The 19549-nt window shown below is 42.6% G+C and overlaps 1 protein-coding gene across 1 annotated transcript; it reads left to right on the forward strand.

Annotated features, from left to right (window-relative positions):
- Positions 1 to 14781: 14781 nt before the first annotated feature.
- slc18a3a (solute carrier family 18 member 3a) lies at positions 14782 to 16335 on the forward strand. Its single transcript, XM_072282818.1, has one exon. It carries the CDS (start codon positions 14782 to 14784, stop codon positions 16333 to 16335), a length of 1554 nt encoding a protein of 517 aa, XP_072138919.1.
- The last annotated feature ends 3214 nt before the right edge of the window (positions 16336 to 19549 follow it).

Raw genomic sequence — 19549 nt, forward strand, 5'->3', positions numbered from 1 at the left:
ACTGAAGAACCTGACATGTTGACAGTCCATCTCCCACCACAGATGCTGCCTGACTGGCTGAGGTGTTTTGCTTCAGGTAGATGGCTGAGTGCAGGAGGTACAGTAAGTAGGCTGGAGCCACTCTTACCAGGGATATGAGATGTTCCACTGCCCAGGGATACAGCAACAAGGTTTGAGGGATGGGTAGGTGGGGTGCTGTAAGAGTTTGGAGAGACAGACAAGTCAAAGAAGGAATGTGGAGATGGAAGAGACTGCAGATGCTGGAATCTGGAACAACTGTAGAAACCTAGTGGATCAAGCAGCATCTGTGGGGAAGGGGAAGTAACTGCTGGCTTTTCAGGTCAAGACTTTATATCGTGAGTATAACGAGGTGGCTAATTTTTTTTTAAATGAAATGGGAGTTGATGCAGGTCAGTGAGAACAAGAATGTCAGATGTGCTGGACTTGGTACAGGCACGAGAAGCTTGGATGAGCACACAAAAAAAAGAGCAAATTGCTGGAGGAACTCGGCAGATCAAGAGGGGTATGGATAGTCAATGTTTCAGGTTGAGACCCTGCACCTGGACAAGCTGGGATTTAGGCAGATTGTGTTGGGGATGGAAATGAAAGGTCTTTGTGATGGTAAATGGGACAGGTCACTCTGCCTGGATTTGGCCAGACTTCTTAATTAATCTTATCAAAGGGTATGGAATCCGTGGCGTGCTTTCACAGACTGTTATAGGAGCCTTAGTCACTCAGTTAATCCTTCGTCACAGGTAACAGTGAATCAACTGAGACAAGATCATGGACTGCTTGTGGACTATGGTGCTTATGATATTTGGCTCCATGTCAACAAATGAAGTCAGCAGAGGACATCATACAGGCAGCAAATAAGGTCATTGGTAGATGCTTATGAGCTTCAGGAAAACAATCCTGGCTAGGGAGAAGAACCCATTGTAGGAAAATCTCTGGCTGTAAATCGATGGATATAAACGGAAGCAGAAAAAGGCAGCTCGACCTGGTTGGAGAATGGAAGAGATTTTCGGTCTTATGGGGATAGGTTGAGTGAGCTAGTGCTTTTCTCTTTGGAACAAATGAGGATGAGCGGTGACTTGATAAGAGTTGTATAGGATGATGAGGCATCGATCGAGTGGACAGTCAGGGACTTTTTCCTAAGATGGTAATGGCTAATATGAGAGAGCATAATCTTAAGGCAATTGGAGGAAAGTGTAGGGGGGATGTCAGAGGTATGTTTTTTGAAACAAAGTGGGTGGGTAAATGGAATGCCCTGCTAGGAGTGGTGGTAGAGGCAGATACATTGGAGAGATTTACGAGACTCTTAGGTAGGCAGATAGATGAAAGAAACATAGAGGTCTACCGTATAGGGGGGGGGTGTTAGATTGATTTTAGAGTAGGTTAAAGGAGTCTATACTGTTCTGTAATGTTCTATGTTATAAGAGAATGGTAATGTTTCTGACTAAAATGTGATGTAGTTGAAGAAGCAATATTGCATCCAGTTTGAAAGTACAAAGAATTCAGGAAGATCTGGTAAATGAGCAGAAATGTACAAGGAAAAATATTTCATCATTTTCTTTGCTGTAGTGGTCTACAAACCTTCATCTCAGTATAACAAATTCTTTCAATGTACACAACTGTCAAAACACTTAATACAAAAGAAAAGTCAGGACACAGAGATGCAGAAACTTCTTTTGCTCTCAATGATAATGCCAGTTTAAAATTCTTAAGTAGTGTTTCGAAGCTTCTAGTCAGGAATTTCAGCCAACCAAAGCTTCTATGTGTATAAGCTAATCTATGTATTTGTAGTTACAGTGTTTTTAATACTTTTTATTCTTGTGTTTTTATGTTGCACTACATTTGAAGTAACAATCATTTCATTTTCCTTTCTATTCATGTACTGAAGAATGACAATAAGCAATCTTGAATCTTGATATACAGTACTGTTGAATTCTTAGGCACATGTAAAAAATCTATAAAATGAAAATGCTTTCAAAAATAATGGAATGAAAAGTTTCTAAATATCAAAGAGCAATCAACAGTAAAAAACTATCTCAAATTCAATATTTGGTGTGACCATCTCTTGTCTTAAAACTGCATCATTTCTCTTAGGCACACTATAAGGCTGGTAGGTTGTTTCAAGCATTTTGGAGAAATTGCCACAGTTCTTCTGGAGACTTTGGCTGTCTTATCTGCTTCTATCTCCCGACAATCTCGATCATGTTGAGATCAGGACACTGTGGAGGTCATACCATCTGAAACCATATAAAATATCTAGGGTGCCTGAGACTTTTGCACAGTACTGTGAAACATTAAAAAAAATCCTGGTACCAGCAAATTAGAATCTAGGTTGTTATTTTACGGCATAAATTTCATCTCAACTCTCTAAGGGTTGACTTGAGGGAGTATGAAAGTTCCCGTTTGTCCGTTTTCTGTCTTTCTATTACCCTTTATCCCTGGAAACGTACAAAGAGGTTATGCAGTATTTCTTCACTGATTTAATGCTTTCAGTATTTAGATGCCAACAATATTTTTTAAAAATCTCCTGGACTGAACTGACCAAATAACTGTATATTTTTGGCATTGTTTTTGAGTTTTTGCATTCCGTGCTTTTTTTCCCTACAAAATGAAGAATTAGGCTTGCCTCTTAAAAGTTTGTCTACTTTCCTCCCAGCTTTTAAAGAGATGTGATCCAATGATCCTTCTGCTCCATTGAAAACCATTATCATTCAAGGTGAACTGCCCTGTCCTCATATTAAATCCAAAATGTAGAGCTGTATATTGAATTGTATCTGCCCCAGCATTGCACATTCTACTGTTCTTTCAATAGCTGGTTTCCTTTGTAATGAATTGAATTTCCACAGTTTTAAAATCCCTGAATAAAGTGTTTTAATCATGTGATTGCTAAGAGAGATGTCATGAAAAATGAAACATTCTGTAGAGCCTGGAAATTTAGAAATAGAGTGAAAATACTGGAAATTCTGATGAAACTAACTCTGTTTCTTTGTTCATACACTCAGCCTGAACGGCCATACACTCTCTGTTTCATAAGCAGTACTTTGCTTGGGTTAAGGGCAGAATCTTTTGCACAGAATCTTGGGCATGGTGAAGGCATCGTAAGACTGATTCATTGCTTATGCAGATAAAAGTGTACTGACAACACTTTCAAGTCATTAATTTTTATTTTAGCATTGATTAATGCTGCCCACATAGCATTTTATGTGAAACACCGTTTTTTAAAGTTCATTGTGGAGAACAGAGTGTATCAATTCTTCTAATTGATACATATCTAAAGTATGATCGGTCAGTGGCCACAAGCTAAATACGTACCTTACAATCTTGTTCACAGGCAGAAAGCATGATGCATCAGTGCATATTGTTTGGTAAGATGCTTGTTTAAAGGCAGCAGTGGTGGATTAAGTAATTATGAGCCGCTCATGGTTGTGTTTCAAATGATGAGGACAGACAACTTCTCTTTACAACTCAATGACAGAAGAATGCAGTGATATTAATGCTGTGACCAGTTACAGCTAGAAAAATAATTTCATTCTGTCTTTTATTCTACTAGATCTTAGAGTACAACAGAAAACTGCAACTTCAAGAACTAAAGTGTCCAAACCTGTACTAGAAACTTCAAGAAATATTAATTGGTGAAGACTGTGCCTGCCCTTCTCATAATATACATAGTATCTAAATGAGGCTTGCTTTATAAGGCAAAAATTTTGACAAATGTAGAATTGGGTTTACAGGTGATAGCATATTTCATTTTACTTGGATAATCCTTGCAAGTACTGATAGATTATGAAATGGGAAGACCTGTTTGTTTAGTATGTAACACACCAGCTGAAGAACACAGTAGTTTTATTGCTTGTACATTTATATAGCTAGCTGGAACTGAAATTACCTGTAAAATGTTATGTTAAGGGTTTAAAAGAGCACTATACTGTACTATAGCATAAAATCCAATCCTATTTCAGATGACTTTATGAAATGACACATTTATTGAACAAGACAACAAACTAATAACTTTGAACATTTTAATAAAGGAGATACATTTTTTATATCATAATCACCTCAAAGATGTAGAGGAGGCTGTATCGGGGCCACCAGACACAATAGACGATCCCAGCAGATTCGTAGGTGAAGTGTTGCCTCACCTCACCTTATTTTCTTAAACCCCGGGAATCCACGGTATTTAAAGTGTCTAACTTTACACTTCTTGGTAAAAGTTACATTATGACAGCCTCTTTCCATGTTTTTTTAAATTTCTATTACTATCTGCCACATTCGATCCCCAACCTTTTCTATGCTATGGACCCTTACCATTAACCAAGGGGTCCATCGACCCCAGTTTGGGGGCCCCTGGTTTAATACAATGCTGATTTTTATTTCATCTGCCTACTTTGAAACATTGTCTTTTACCCATATTCAAGATCAACTCAAGTTGAAGGTTATTATAATTTAATTGTATACTTTTATACTGCCAAATGAAACAATGTTCCTCCGGGCCAAGGTTCATACCATAGGACATATAACTCACATACAACACATCAGGTAATATTACCTCAAATAATAAAGGTGCATTTATGACTAAAGTCAAAAAGTAAAAAGTAAAAAGCTACTGGAGCTTCATAGATGATGGGACCTGGGTGGTGGCAGGGAGTTCAGTGCTCTCGCAGCTTGGGGATATTCTTCAGGATATTACCGTATGTCCAAATAACCAGCAGTCCAAAAACTTACCTTAGGGTTAACACCAGTGAATCCTTTCAAGATCTTTGACTTGAAACACTAACCTCGCTTCTCTTTCCATAGATGATGCCTGTGTAACTCCAATATTTTCTATTTTAGTTTCCTGATTTCCAATACTCACAGATTGAAAAAAATCCATTCACAAATGCATGCTTCTTTATAATCTGAAAACAATCATTGACCCGACTCTCTGCTTTTTGTCCTGGTCAAAATATGATATATCCATATACCACTATCCTTTTAATCCCATAAAATTTAGTTTTGTAAACAAGTCCATTATGTGGTAATGATTATTTTTCAAGTCTGCAAGAGCACATCATTCACAGTACCCTTACAACCCTTTCCAGTAGTCCTTAAATGACATAATCAGGTTGGTCAAACACAATTTGTCTTTTAACAAATCAATGCTAGGTTTTAGTTATAAGACAATATTTTTAAATACCAATTAATTTTTATCCATGTTACTGTTTTAAAAGTTTCCTTTAAAGACTGACTGATGTGACAATTAGACTGACTGATGTGTACCCAGCTACAGTATTAATTTTTCTTGATGATTTTAAACAGAGATACAGTATTTGTATATCTCCTGTCTTCTAGTAACCCTTTAGATATATGTTTTTTATCTATTTTATCCAGTCAAACATCTTTACCCTTAATTCTCTTGCATCATCTTTTCTAGAAAACACACATTCACTGGCCACTTTATTAGGTATAGGAGGTACCTAATAAAGTGGCCACTAAATGTTTGTTTGTGGTCTTCTGCTGCTGTAGCCCATCCACTTCAAGGTTCGATGTGTTGAGTATTCAGAGATGCACTTCTGCACACCACTGTTGTAACACATGGTTATTTGAGTTGCTGTCGCTTTCCTGTCAGCATAAACTAGTCTGCCTACTCTCTGACCTCTCTTATTAACCAGGCATTTTTGCCCACAGAACTGCTGTCACTGGATGTTTTTTTCTTTTGTTTTTCACACCATTCTCTGTAAACTCCAGGGACTGTTGTGCATGAAAATCCCAGGAGATCAGCAGTTTCTAAGATATCAAAATCACCCCATCTGGCATCAACAATCATACCACAGTCAAAGTCACAGATCACATGTTTTCCCCTTTTCTGATGTTTAGTCTAAACACAACTGAACCTCTTGACCATGTCTGCATGCTTTTATGCCGTGAGTTGCTGCCACATGATTGGCTGATTAGATAATTACATTAATGTGAAGCTGTCCCTAATAAAGTGGCCATTGAATATGTTGCAACAGGATCAGTTAGTTACAACTGAGGGAGGACCCACTTGATACAACTTAGGGAGAACCGACTTGATCGATGCATTATACGTTGCATAGATTATGGGAGTTATCCCAGTTATTATTTTATTTGTTCTATGAGTTAGAGATACAGCACTGTAACAGACCCTTCTGGCTCAACAAGCCCTGTGCCACCCAATTACACCCATGTGACCAACTAAGCTACTAACCTGTACCTTTATGGAATGTGGAGGAAAGCCATGCAGTCATCGGGAGAACGTACAAACTCTCTACAGACAGTGGTGGAAATTGAATCCACGTTGTTGGCACTATAAAGCAGCGGTCCCCAACCATCGGGCCGCAAAGCATGTGCTACCAGGCTGCGAGGAAACAATATGAGTCAGCTGCACCTTTCCCTGTCACGCACTGTTGAACTTGAACATAGGGTTGCCAACTGTCCCATATTTGCCGGGACATCCCGTATATTGGGCTAAATTGGTTTGTCTCATACGGGACCGCCCTTGTCCCGTATTTCCCCCACTAAGGTAGAGCGTTCCTATGAAACCTTTCGTGCCAAGATGGCGTAAAGCCAATAAGCAATTACCATTAATTTATATGGGAAAAATTTTTCAGCGTTCCAAGACCCAAAAAAATAACCTAACAAATCATACCAAATAACACATAAAAACGAAAATAACACTAACATATGGTAAAAGCAGGAAGGATATGATAAAAACACAGCATATATAAAGTAGAAATAATGTATGTACAGTATAGTCGGGAAGATTAAGCCAAAAGTGATTTGAGGGGGAAAAAAAATCGGCACATACGTGCATGCGCATGTCATGTGCCCACGCAATGCTTCATGGTCATGGTAGTCTTTCCTGAGGTAAACACAAGTGTCCCAGGATTTGACTGCTAATTTTATCCCTTATTTGAGAGTGAGAAAGTTGGCAACCCTAAATGTAAAAGACATCTTGAGGTGAGTTTAACCCTACTTGAACACCCCCCACCCTGGTCAGCTGGTCCACAAGAATATTGTCAATATTAAACCGGTCCGTGGTGCAAAAAAGGTTGGGAACCCCTGCTTTAAAGTGTGCTAACTTCTAAGTTAGCATGTTGCCCTGTTAAAGTTGCATTCGGTATATAGTACAAGATTATATTAACATTCCAATAGTACAAAAATATTAATATAACACTGAGTAAATAGTTCAAGATCATTTCTGTTGTCTAATGAAAGTGTTGATCAAAAAGTAAGCAATGCCTGGAATATTTATTCAATGATAATATTAAATGAGGTTATGGCAATTTTTCAAAGGGCTTTGGACCAATTGACCAAATATCAAATAAAAATCCATTTTAACAGTGACATTAATTTTTTGTTTAATATCAGTTTTAGTTCCATTGCAATCCTTTTGTATTGTACACGCTCACTTATTATATATTTGAAAAGTAATAGTTGTTGACTTTTGAAACTCAAATGCTACAATCCAAGGAGAAGCATGAAATGCCACGGCATAATCAAATCTTTTGCCAAGTGGTGCCCCATACTTTGGTCTACTTTGTTTAACTGCAGAAGGACATATAGATATAAAAATGTAATTATATAAAGCATCTTAGTCATATTTTAATCATTTTTTTCAATGGCTTGAAGAATAGAAATGAATTTCAACCAATGATCATGAGTCATCTTTGCTTTCCCCAACGCCAAGTCCTTTAAATTTTCCATTTTCCAAATGAAGTGAATGAATGTTATGTCTGGGCAGAACATTTATATTAATTATGCTCATGTACTTGACCTTACTGAGTGGGAGGAATAATATGCTGGCCACAGAGAAATTTAAAAGCTTAAGTCACTTTACTTCAGGGAAGCTGAATACGTCAATAACACTCACTTTGAAAAGTAAGCTGGCCATACAATTGATTAAAATTGATAGGCAACTTAGAAGAACATCATTTGTATTGAGTCAGGCATTCAGAAGTCACTTTGATGTTATGATTCTGCAGCCTGCAAATTGCTCTCCACGACGTACGGATGTGGCCATTGCTATTTCCGTCCATCATTAATTTAACTGCATTCCTATGCACCCTGAACAAGTTAAAGCAAAATATTGTAGAGATTCATACTTAAAATAAATTGGATGGGTAATCAATAGACACAAATATCTACACTGGATCAAATATTCTACCAGTAGTAAGATTGATTACCTTTTCAGTGCAATGGGTGCCTACACTCTCAATCCATTTTTCAAATCTTCTTGGTGGTCACCAATGGTGTTGCTTTAAATGGAGCCATTGATACAAGGTTTAAAACTCTCACACAGAAGTTCTCATAAACAACAAGGAATTAATAACTCAAAAATATGTTGTGGGATTGCTAGCTGGAGTATAACCATTAAAGCTTCAGAAGTGGCTACACAGGTCGATAAGGCGGTTAAGAAGGTTTATGGAATGTTTGCTTTTATTAGTTGAGGCATTGAGTTCAAAAGTCAGGAGGTTATGTTGCAACTTTATAGGAATCTGGTTACATCCACCTTGAATACTGCAAACAGTTCTGGTCGCCCCACCATAGGAGGGGTGCTGAGGCTTTGGAGTGGGTGCTGAGGCTTTGGAGCAGGTGCAGAAGAGGTGTTGCCTGGATAAGAGAGTTTGTGCTATCATGAGAGACTGGATAAACTTCGGTTGCTTTCTCTGGAGTTCTGGAGGCTGCGGGGAGATATGCTAGAGGTTTATAAGATTGTGAGAGACATAGACAGAGTGGACAGAGAGTATCTGCTTCCCAAGTTTGAAATGTCTAATACCAGAGGACATGCATTGAAGGTGAGAGGGGGTAGGTTCGAGAGGGATGTGAGGAGTAGCTCCTGGTATGGTGGTAGATGCAAATACTTTAAATGCTTTTAAAAGACGTTTGGATAGGCACATGGACATATAGAAGATGGAGGGATATGAACATGGTGTAGGTAGAAGAGATTAGTGTCGGGCATTTTTGATTTACTTATTAGCTGGTTCAGCACAACACCGTGGACTGCAGGGCCTGTTCCTGTGCTGTACTCTTCTATGTTCTAACCAAGACACTGGGAAGAACTCACCTGTTGATATGCAATCTTGTGTCTTGGTCTGACAGAATAGAAAATCCTATCTCATGCTGGAAAGACAGAAGTGCAGCACTCCCTTAGTAAGATACTCCACAGGGTCCTCCAGAACTGGACCTGGACCGATAATGTTTTCTTATAGAATGTCTCCTTACAAGCTTAACAGATCCAAGTGTTACTTCCCTCAATAAAAAGATGGAGCAACTAGTTCAGGTTCAAGCTCAAATTTATTGTCATTTAACCTTATACAGCTAAGTGAAACAATGTTCATCTGGGACCATGGTGCAAAACACAGTACATGTATCGCATGCACCACGTAAAATAATATTAACACAATGATATTAATAGGTAATTTAAAATATCTGTAGATGTCCAAGTTGACGATTATCAATGCATTCAATGCAGTGGGCTGCAAATATTAGCAGACGAGAATGAAGCAAGTCGATGTGGTAGGTCTCTGCATCCTTTGACAGCTTTTCACTCGGTGTTCCTCGCCCGATGTAACGCGCCTTGTCCCCGATCAACGTTACCTTCATGGAATGTCAATCACTTGAGTCTGCAGGAGTCTTCCTTTATTCCGTTTCTAACAGCTGCATGCTTTTTCTCCCCACGGGATCAAAATGTAACCAGCGACCTCAACAATCTACTGGCCAAAAGAATGCAAACCGCTTGAAAGTCAAAGCAATTTCGGTTTTCCCAGTCTTCTGCAAATGTCTTCAGTGTTGGTCTTCAACAACTGGAACCCACACAATCTGAAAACACTGGCTACATACTTGAAGCGAGCATCTGATTTTTCAAAGCATGTACAATTCCAGCCACTGTTGGAATCAGTCTGTTGAGGATGATGCGGGCAAGGATTTTTACGGCTATGGAAAGTAGTGAAATGCCTCTGTAGTTCCCGCAGTCGGTCCTTGAACCTTTATTTTTGTAGAGGGCGATTGTCGTTGCGTCTCTGAGGTCAGGGGGCTGTGGAAAGCCTCAAGTGATTCCTTGCAGAGTGTCTTGTACAGTTCAGCAGGTATTCCATCCTTGCCGGGCGCCTTGCCACCGCTCATCTGCGTGATAGCCTTCTTGACTTTATTTATCGAGGGAGGATCATCTAGTTCCTCTTGAATAGGCTGTTGGGTGACTTGGTCCAGAGCAGACTGGTCGACCGATAAAGGACGGTTCAGGAGCTGTCTGAAATGCTCTTTCCATCTGTTTTGGCAGAAAGCACCATCTCCAGTGACAGATCCCTTGACAAAGATCATAGCAAGGATCCAGAAAGCCAGCCAGGCACTCAGGAAATTCCGTGTCAAAGTTCTGGAGCACAGGGACATTCAGCTTTGAACCAAGCTCAAGGTGCACACGGCTGTGGTCCTCACCTCTCTCCTGTACGGCTGTGAAACCTGGACCCTGTACCACAGGCACATCAAACAGCTGAAGCAGTTTCACATGCGCTCTCTGTGGTCGATGGCAGGGTCGAATCACCAACCAGGAAGTCCTTGACAGAGCCAACAGCACAAGCATTGAGGCAAGGATCCTCCAGGCCCGGCTACACTGGACTGACCATGTAATCCGCATGGGTGAAACAAGAATCCCCAGGCAGCTGCTCTACTGTGAGCTTGAGCATGGCAGTCGCAATCAGAACCGCCCCAAAAAAAGATTCAAAGACAATCTGAAATCGTGCATCAAATGGGCAGACCTCCAGCCTCGACAACTTGAGGAGTCTGCAGCCAACAGGGCTGTGTGGCGCGCCCTGACCAGAAAACCTGCATCTGACTTCGGGGATAACCAAAATCAGCGCCTTTTAGCAGCTTGAGACCGACGCCACAAAGCTGTGTACTGTATGCACCTGTTCCAACAACCGCCATTCCATGTCCAACCTGCAACCGCGTGTGTGCTTCGACCTTCGGCCTCCGAAGTCTCATGCGTATCCACAGATGACTGCACAATGTTAAGTCTTCCTCGGACCCCGAGAGACAACCACCACAATTCCAGAGTATTGATGCTAGAGCTGACAGAAAATATATGCTACTGAAGGTCATATCTTTGTTCTTGTCCAACATTGAACAGGGTACACAATCCGAACAAAAACTGTTAGAATATACTGAGTGGCCACTTTATTAGGTACACCTGACTATCTGTTCGTTAATGCAAACATCTAATCAGCCAATCACGTGGCTGCAACTCTGCATGAAAGCATGCAGACACGGTCAAAGGATTCGGTTGCTGTTCAGATCAAACATCAGAACGGGGAAGAAATGTGCTCTAAGTGACTTTGACCGTGGAATAGTTGTTGGTACCAGATGGGGTGGTTTGAGTATATCAGAAGCGACTGATCTCTTGGGATTTTCACGCACAACAGTCGCTGGAGTTAACAGAGAATGGTGCAAAAACAAAACAAACAAACAAACAGAAAATAAACAGAGGGCGAAAACGCCTTTTATTGCGAGAGATCAGAGGAGAATGGCCAGACTGGTTCAAGCTGACAGGAAGGTGACAGTAACTCAGATAATCATGCTTTACGGCAGTGGTGTGCAGAAGAACATCTCCGAACGCACGACATGTCGAACATTGAAGTGTATGGGCTACAGAAGCAGAAGACCACGAACATACTCTCAGTGGCTACTGAGTGTAGCTGCTGTTTTCCCGTTTTTTTTTGTGAATGTGTTCAGCTGGGTGTTGGTCTTCAACAACTGGAACCCGTGTTATCTGAAAGCACTGGCTCGATATTTGAAGCGAGCGCCTAATTTTTCCAAGCTAATACCATTCCAGAGTATTAACACCCAAGCTGACTCTCGATACATGCAACTGAAGGCTAATGTTGCAATATCTTTGTTTTTGTCCAACGTAGAGCATGGGACACAATCTGAATACAATTATTAAGCTAAAAATAATTGGGACAGGAATCCAAGGCAGGTTCGTGAGCAGCAAGTAGGACTATCCCTACACGTCGCCCAAGACCTGCACAGAATCCCGATCTCTGTGAGGGACTTTGCGCGGTCTCCCTGAGTGGCTGTCCCCAGGGTGCCCCGGTTTCCTCGCACGGCCCAGGATATGCAGGTGGGTAGGATAATCGGCCATTGTGCGTAGGTGTGTGGTAGAATCTAGGGGTAATTAATGGAAGTGCGAGGAGAATAGCCCATAAGGAACGGTAACAAGGGCACGGAATTAGTGAGAGAGCACGGGCTCAGTGGGCTGAAGGGCCTGCTTCTGGGGCACAAGGGAATAAGAACTGTAAACTCTGCAACACACAATTCCAGATCTGCAGGGCTGTGCGGCAGAGAAACGGGTCCTTCGACCCGCCATATCTCTGCCGGTCCATGTGCCAATCTACACTAATCCCACTTACCTACGTTAGGTATGTAAACTGTTGAGGATTTATCCATATAAACGGTGACACAAGATATTGGAATCTGGGTGCTGGATCCAACGGCATCCGTGTGTGAGTGGGTGGTAGGGGGCGGGGGGAGAGCGGTGAGTGATAGTCCTAATGTAATTTCCACCCTGAAATGTCGACAGTTCCTTTCCCTCCGCAGACGCTGCTCGACTTGTTTAGTTCCTCCAGGAAACATAGAAACATAGAAAATAGGTGCAGGAGTAGGCTATTCGGCCTTTCGAGCCTGCACCGCCATTCAGTATGATCATGGCTGATCATCTAACTCAGAACGCTGTACCAGCCTTCCCTCCATACCCCCTGATCCCTTTAGCCACAAAGGCCATATCTAACTCCCTCTTAAATATAGCCAATGAACTGGCCTCAACTGTTTCCTGTGGCAGAGAATTCCACAGATTCACCACTCTCTGTGTGAAGAAGTTTTTCCTAATCTCGGTCCTAAAAGGCTTCCCCTTTATCCTCAAACTGTGACCCCTCGTTCTGGACTTCCCCAACATTGGGAACAATCTTCCTGCATCTAGGAGTTTGTGTATTGCGAGTTTCTATCTGAATGCCTCTTAAACCACAAAATAGTATCTAATTCCACCATCTCCTCCGGCAGCACGTTCCAGACTCAACCCCTCCCGGTATATAATGTTAAAACATTTTACACCTCAAATCCCATTTTAAATGCAATCCTCTTACCTCAGACCGATGTCCTCTTGTCATAAAAAAATAATGTGACTATCTACCCGTGACTATCGTTTTACAGCCTCTGGGAACAGAGGACACTACCTCAGAACAGAGATGAGGAGGAGTTCCTTTAACCAGACCGTGGTGAATCTGTGGAGTTCATTGTCACGGACAGCTGTGGAGGCCGAGTCATTGCGTGTATTTAAAGCGGAGGTTGGTCGATTTATGGTTAGTAAGGGTGTCAAAGGTTACGTGGAGAAGGCAGAAGAATGGAGGGCGAGAGAGATTATTAATCAGCCGTTAGGGAATGGCGGAGCAGCCCCGATGGACCGAATTACCCTATCCTGCTCCTGTGTCTTATGGTGTCTGGCAGGTCTACGCTCAGCATCCTTCGCTCACGGAAGACAAGACCAGCCTCTCCACCCTCTCCCCATAATTACAATCCTCCAATCCAGTTGTTCGTGACTCGGTCGCGACCGTGTGAACTATCTCGACCCGGTATTTAAGCGCAAGAGAGGATTCTAGTGCTGCAGTATAAGAAGACAGTGAGCGGTGATCTAACGGGTCAAAGCAATCAACTGGTCCAAGTGGTTCCCAGGGAACTGGGATACAGCAAGAACTGTCGCCAATCTCAACGAGACTGCGGGAGAGTCAGACAATGCGGCTGGTCTCCCGCAGAATCACGAAATATGAAAGCAGACTGCTTAGATTGAGTCTAAGCGTACTGAAAGATCTATGCTGCAATTTCTACTCCGTTATAAATAAAACAATATGCAGTTAACAGTAGAAGTGGCTTTTTTTTCAAAAAGTGCACATTCCCCGCCCTGTAATATCAAACAGTAACAGTGCGCCGATAATAAATTTGCAACTATACACTCGAGAAATTAAAACACTTTGCAGAAATCTCCCCTAATTCCAATGGCAAATAAATCTGCTCCATCCCATATTCTAAATAGTCTGCGGCTAACGAATTTAGTCTCTGCAATAAACATCAAACTACGGAGAAGAGGGGGCAGAGGAGGCAGATCTAAAGACTTGCCAAGTGCCGAGCACCGCAACGTCAGCATCCCGGGACGAGACGAGAGAGGGTCTGCAATTGGAGGGGTCCGGTCACGTGGGTGAATTAATAACAGGGGCGTGTTCAGATGTAACTCGGTGCGGCCGAGCGAAGTCTTGACATAAGCGTCACAGAAAAAAAAAGCGAGGAGCGGAGAAGTATGTTTGTGAATCGGTGTAAGTGGCTTCACCAAGTCTAGAGGAGGGAGGAGCCCTGAATGGTACAGGTGAGGAAAGAGTTGGGCAGCCAGGACTCTCCCTCCCACAATCTGGCAATGTGACCATTGGCTAATCGCAAGAATCGTTTCATTCGTGGACTGTGCGAAGCAAAGCAAGATTGAAGACTTCGGCGTCTTTTTAAGAGTGAAACCCATTTACCGTCTCCTTTGTTGCCGGGAGTTCGATGCCCAGTGGCGGGCCGAAGACTATGCCTGTGGAACCCAGAATCGAGGCGCCGGTGAAGCCGGGACCACGCCGAGGCTCCGTGACCAGCTAATCGTGAGAGTGGCTGTCCGCGAGAGCCAGGAGTAAGAGGAGACTAGGGCAGTAAGTGGCTGCGGTGCAAGGATTGGGCGAAAGTTGCCGGTGGTCAAGAATGGCTGTAAATATGGCCATCGGACTGATCAAGTCAGCCGTGGTGAAATTTTCAGAGGTGGTTGGAGAGAGAAGCAAACAGATAAGCGGAGCTATGCATGAACCGCTGCGGCAGCGCAAATTGCTGCTCATCATCGTGTGCGTAGCAATGCTACTGGACAACATGCTGTATATGGTGATTGTACCCATTGTACCAAACTATCTTGAAACTATGAGAACTTCCAAAGTGGTGTACGTCACAATACCCGCCAATGGGACCAATGGGTCTTTGTTCAACTCGACGCGGAAAGCTGTCACCGAGAGGAGCCCGAACGCAAACGAAGACGTACAAATTGGGGTGCTGTTCGCCTCCAAAGCCATCCTCCAGCTGATCTCCAACCCATTGACTGGCCCCTTCACCGACCGCGTCGGTTACGACATTCCGCTGCTGATCGGGCTCACTATTTTGTTCTTCTCCACCCTCACGTTTGCCTTCGGCGAGAGCTATGCCATGTTATTCATAGCCAGGAGTCTGCAGGGGTTGGGGTCCGCCTTCGCGGACACCTCGGGAATCGCCATGATCGCGGACAAGTACCCCGAGGAGTCGGAGAGGAGTCGAGCCCTGGGCATCGCCTTGGCTTTCATCTCCTTCGGTAGCTTAGTGGCGCCCCCCTTTGGTGGTATATTATATGAGTTCGCGGGCAAGCGTGTTCCCTTCTTAGTGCTATCTTTTGTCTCCCTGCTGGACGGCATTTTGTTGCTAATGGTCATTACGCCCTTCAGTAACAGAACACGTCAGAATATGCCGCAGGGCACCCCTATCTATAAACTGATGATCGACCCTTACATTGCTGTTGTGGCCGGGGCGCTCACCACCTGTAACATCCCTCTAGCTTTCTTAGAGCCGACAATATCAAAGTGGATGAAAAAGACAATGAACGCTGGTGAATTGCAAATGGGACTCACGTGGTTGCCGGCATTCTTCCCGCACGTCCTAGGCGTGTACATCACTGTAAAGTTAGCCGCTAAATACCCCAATTACCAATGGTTCTACGGAGCATTAGGTTTGGTTATTATAGGTGCTAGCTCGTGCACTGTCCCAGCCTGCAGAAATTTTGAAGAACTCATCATTCCCTTGTGTGCCCTCTGCTTTGGGATTGCCCTGGTGGACACTGCCCTCTTGCCCACCCTCGCCTTCCTTGTTGACATTCGTTATGTGTCCGTGTACGGTAGCGTGTATGCCATCGCTGATATCTCCTATTCCGTTGCCTATGCCTTGGGCCCCATTGTGGCTGGACAGATCGTTCACACGTTGGGGTTTGTGCAACTCAGCCTTGGCATGGGGTTGGTCAATATCCTCTATGCCCCTACGCTGCTGTTCCTCAGAAACGTGTGTCAAATGAAACCCTCTCTGTCCGAGAGAAATGTCCTTTTGGAGGAGGGACCGAAAGGTTTGTATGACACCATCATAATGGAAGAACGCAACGCGACTAAGAAAACTCAAGTTAGCTCGGCAGGCAATCACTCCATGCCCTCGGTCCTGGACAGCTCCGACCAAGAAGACTCCAGTGAATAATTCAGCTTGAAGATGATCCATCCAGTAGTGACCATAGTTAGACTGATTTCCACACACTTCAATCGTCGCAGGACATAACTGAATGTGATGCAACTTAACCCTGTGATGTACTAGATGTCTAATATAATCCGGATTTTTTTTTTAATTTAGGTTATATTTGCTTACAATATTTAAGTATAACTTATGTAAACGCTAATTCCGTGGGTTTAATCGGAATGGAGATTTTGTCAAAGGCGGAATTGTGTCGACTTGTACTCAATCAAAATTCAAAGTTAATAATGATCCATATTTAACACGAGCTTATCTAAGTAATGTCAAGTGCAAAACTTCCTCGAATTGAATTTGTGTGAGTTTTAGGTTATACACCTGTATTAAAAGAGCTAAATATCTGATTTTTTTCAGGGATCTAATGGGAATATAGATAGTGTACGTAGTATCTGTTCCTTTTAATGCCCTCTCTGAGCTCAATCGAAAAAAAAGAAACTACGTTGTATTTTTCTCTGCGAATGAACCTCTGTCACGGGCTATTTTGACTTATATGTGCTGCTATATAATACCTGGTGTCAGATTAAAAGTTGGATCAAGAGATGATGACTGAGTTTCAATAAATTGGTTCCGCCAGTCCTTACAATCAAAACAGCGTATTAGTGATGCAAGAGTTGGAATTTTTCCCTCTCTCTGTACACAGTTTTGAGATCTTATCGACATAAAACGTCTGATTAATCAGTACATTCTCGGAAATAATGTGGGTATCGCATTTACATCGGGTAGATCCCAGAACATCTGAAATATTTTTGCTTACACACACAATGTTAATTTTAGCACATACACACAATTATATTCCTTCATTCGTATGCCACAAGCTCCTGCCTTTTTTTCCTGGAATTTCATTCCCCAGAAAACAAATCTGGATCTAATATCAGAATTGCTCGTATAAACCATTATTTGTTTCGTTCCCGAAATATTTTGCTTGGAATTAGTTTGTAAGAGCCCTTACATCATTGGCTTCTCGCTAATACAATGGAAAGCGCTATTTGAAAACTGTTCTCGCTTCCGATTCCATTCTCCCCAGCTCCCCGCTAACGGCAGGGGAGAAGGGGCAACATGAAACCATGAAAGCAAGACGGGGAAATAAAGATTTTATTTTACTTCACGCGGCAGCGGAGTGGGATTTTGGAATGCATTGTCCAATAGGACGGTGGATGGTGGCTTCGAACGGGAAATTCAAAATAATATTTGAAAGAATAAATTAAGAGGGAGTCAGGGTTTGTCTTCCGCACTCTGCCTTCCGTAAACATCGAAAAACTCAATTCTCATTGGGGAAACAGTTTTGGTTCATGGAGTGAAAATCAGAATAGTTAAAAACAGCTTATTATTAAATGAGCAAAATAAACTTTTTCTTAACCCGTCCCAATTTTTGATTCACTTCGGAGTTTTATTCTCTGTTCTCTCCGCGCCGCACAATTATATTGGACAGGGGAAAATAACGGTTTTCTGCGAGACTGTTCATTATCTCAGTCTGTGAAGAGCGTCACTTGGTGACTATTAAAACGTTAAACATAAAAAGGTTCAGTTTTCATATGCAACACGTCGCTCAGGCGCCGAGTCAAGCCGCTCTTACCCCCGAATCCACAGTCACGCGGGCAACTAACTATTCCACCTAAACCGGGATAGGCGCTGTCCAGTAACCGTGTACCGAGCGACCGGTTATCCGACGTGGGATTCGGAAATGGCACTAAGGGAACCCGTTAAAAGTCCTAAAGTCAAATCATATCCGGAATTCACCACAAATAGGATGTCGAGATTGTGTTTAAAATTAATCGACAGCGTTAAAATAAAAACGCAGTTATAAATAAAATTAATATAAAATATTGCAATAAATGAAAGCGTTTCAAATATTTTGCGTGGTAATTGTAATTAATCGGAAAATGCTCAGCTCGGTCGGTTATTACAGTTAAGCAATTGGGTATTGAGTCGGCTCCGAGTACAAGTAGACTTGGTCACTGTTAAGACAAAAGCACCTTTCATTGGGATGAAGGTTATACAAAATGCGGGAGGAACTCAGCAGGTCAGGCAACAGCTATGAAAAGGACTTTTATCAGTGCTGATGTAGGATCTCGGTCCGCTATGTTAACGCCATAGATTAGATGCTGCCTGACCTGCTGAGTTTCTCCAGCGATTTGAGAGTTACTCTGGATTTCAAACATCTGCAGAATATCTTATGTTTATGAAAATGATTGGAACTTGAATCGGCTCGGCAATGCTCATCAAAGGCAAAATTTTATAGAATTTAAATAATCATTCGGCAATCCCTCGGGGATGTGTGGTGAATTTAGACTAATTTTGACCATAGACTAACCAGACAAATTTGTTTAAATTATCATGCGTAAGCAGTATTAGGCACAGGGGATGTTGGGAGGTATCCGGTAGTATATGGGAGAAGAGAAACTCAGCTGGTCTTTCATCAGAAAACTACTTCAACCGACGTTAATAAGTTCTCTCCTCAGCAGCTTGCTGAAAGTCGTAAGCATAACCTCCCAAAGAGCAAAGGTCTGCCATTCAAAAGTGGTCTATCAACCCTCACCTCGGTACACCGACCCCCCCACCCCCACCCCCACCCCCACCCACCCGATCGCTCACCGCCCAACCCGAAACCACTCTCCTGGCCTCTATACTCAAAGTGAGTGGATACTGTGCGACGTCTGAGTGTCGGGTGTGATGCTGGACGAATAGGGAAAAGGGGAGGGCGTTGCCGTTTCGAGGAAGAGTATAATCGAGCTCGCCATCCGTTCTGTTCGCTCCCATCCTTAACGCGGTGGAAGGAGTGGTATGAGCCGCCAGTGCCGGCGCACCGAGCGAATTGACCAGCAACCAGTTTCCGGTTTCCAGTCTCCAACATGGGACTGCAAATGGTGTCTCTACTAAAGCGGCAGTTCCATTCGTTCTGTGTGGATTCCTGAAGGTCGGTGAGTGTAAATATCGATTCATTATCTCTTCTCATTTAAAACTTCAGAAACGAACTGTGCCCGTGAACTAGGTTCGTTCATTTGTAAGTTGAAGAATTTTGGGTTATAAGTGGACAGGCTGCATTGTCCCGCGCTTGAACTGTGTTCCGCTTAAGGAGGGGGCTAGGTAGTTGATCCAAATTCTCCGGTATATCTCCCCACGTACAGTTCTGTTCCGTTCCCTTTACTTATCTCCACCGGTATTTAAA

Source organism: Mobula birostris, chromosome 18, assembly GCF_030028105.1.
Source record: "Mobula birostris isolate sMobBir1 chromosome 18, sMobBir1.hap1, whole genome shotgun sequence".
NCBI classification, from domain to species: domain Eukaryota; kingdom Metazoa; phylum Chordata; class Chondrichthyes; order Myliobatiformes; family Myliobatidae; genus Mobula; species Mobula birostris.

What these genes read in the sequence shown, in the direction of transcription:
- slc18a3a (XM_072282818.1), top strand. Translation starts at nt 14,782, where the DNA reads ATGGCTGTAAATATGGCCATCGGACTGATCAAGTCAGCCGTGGTGAAA.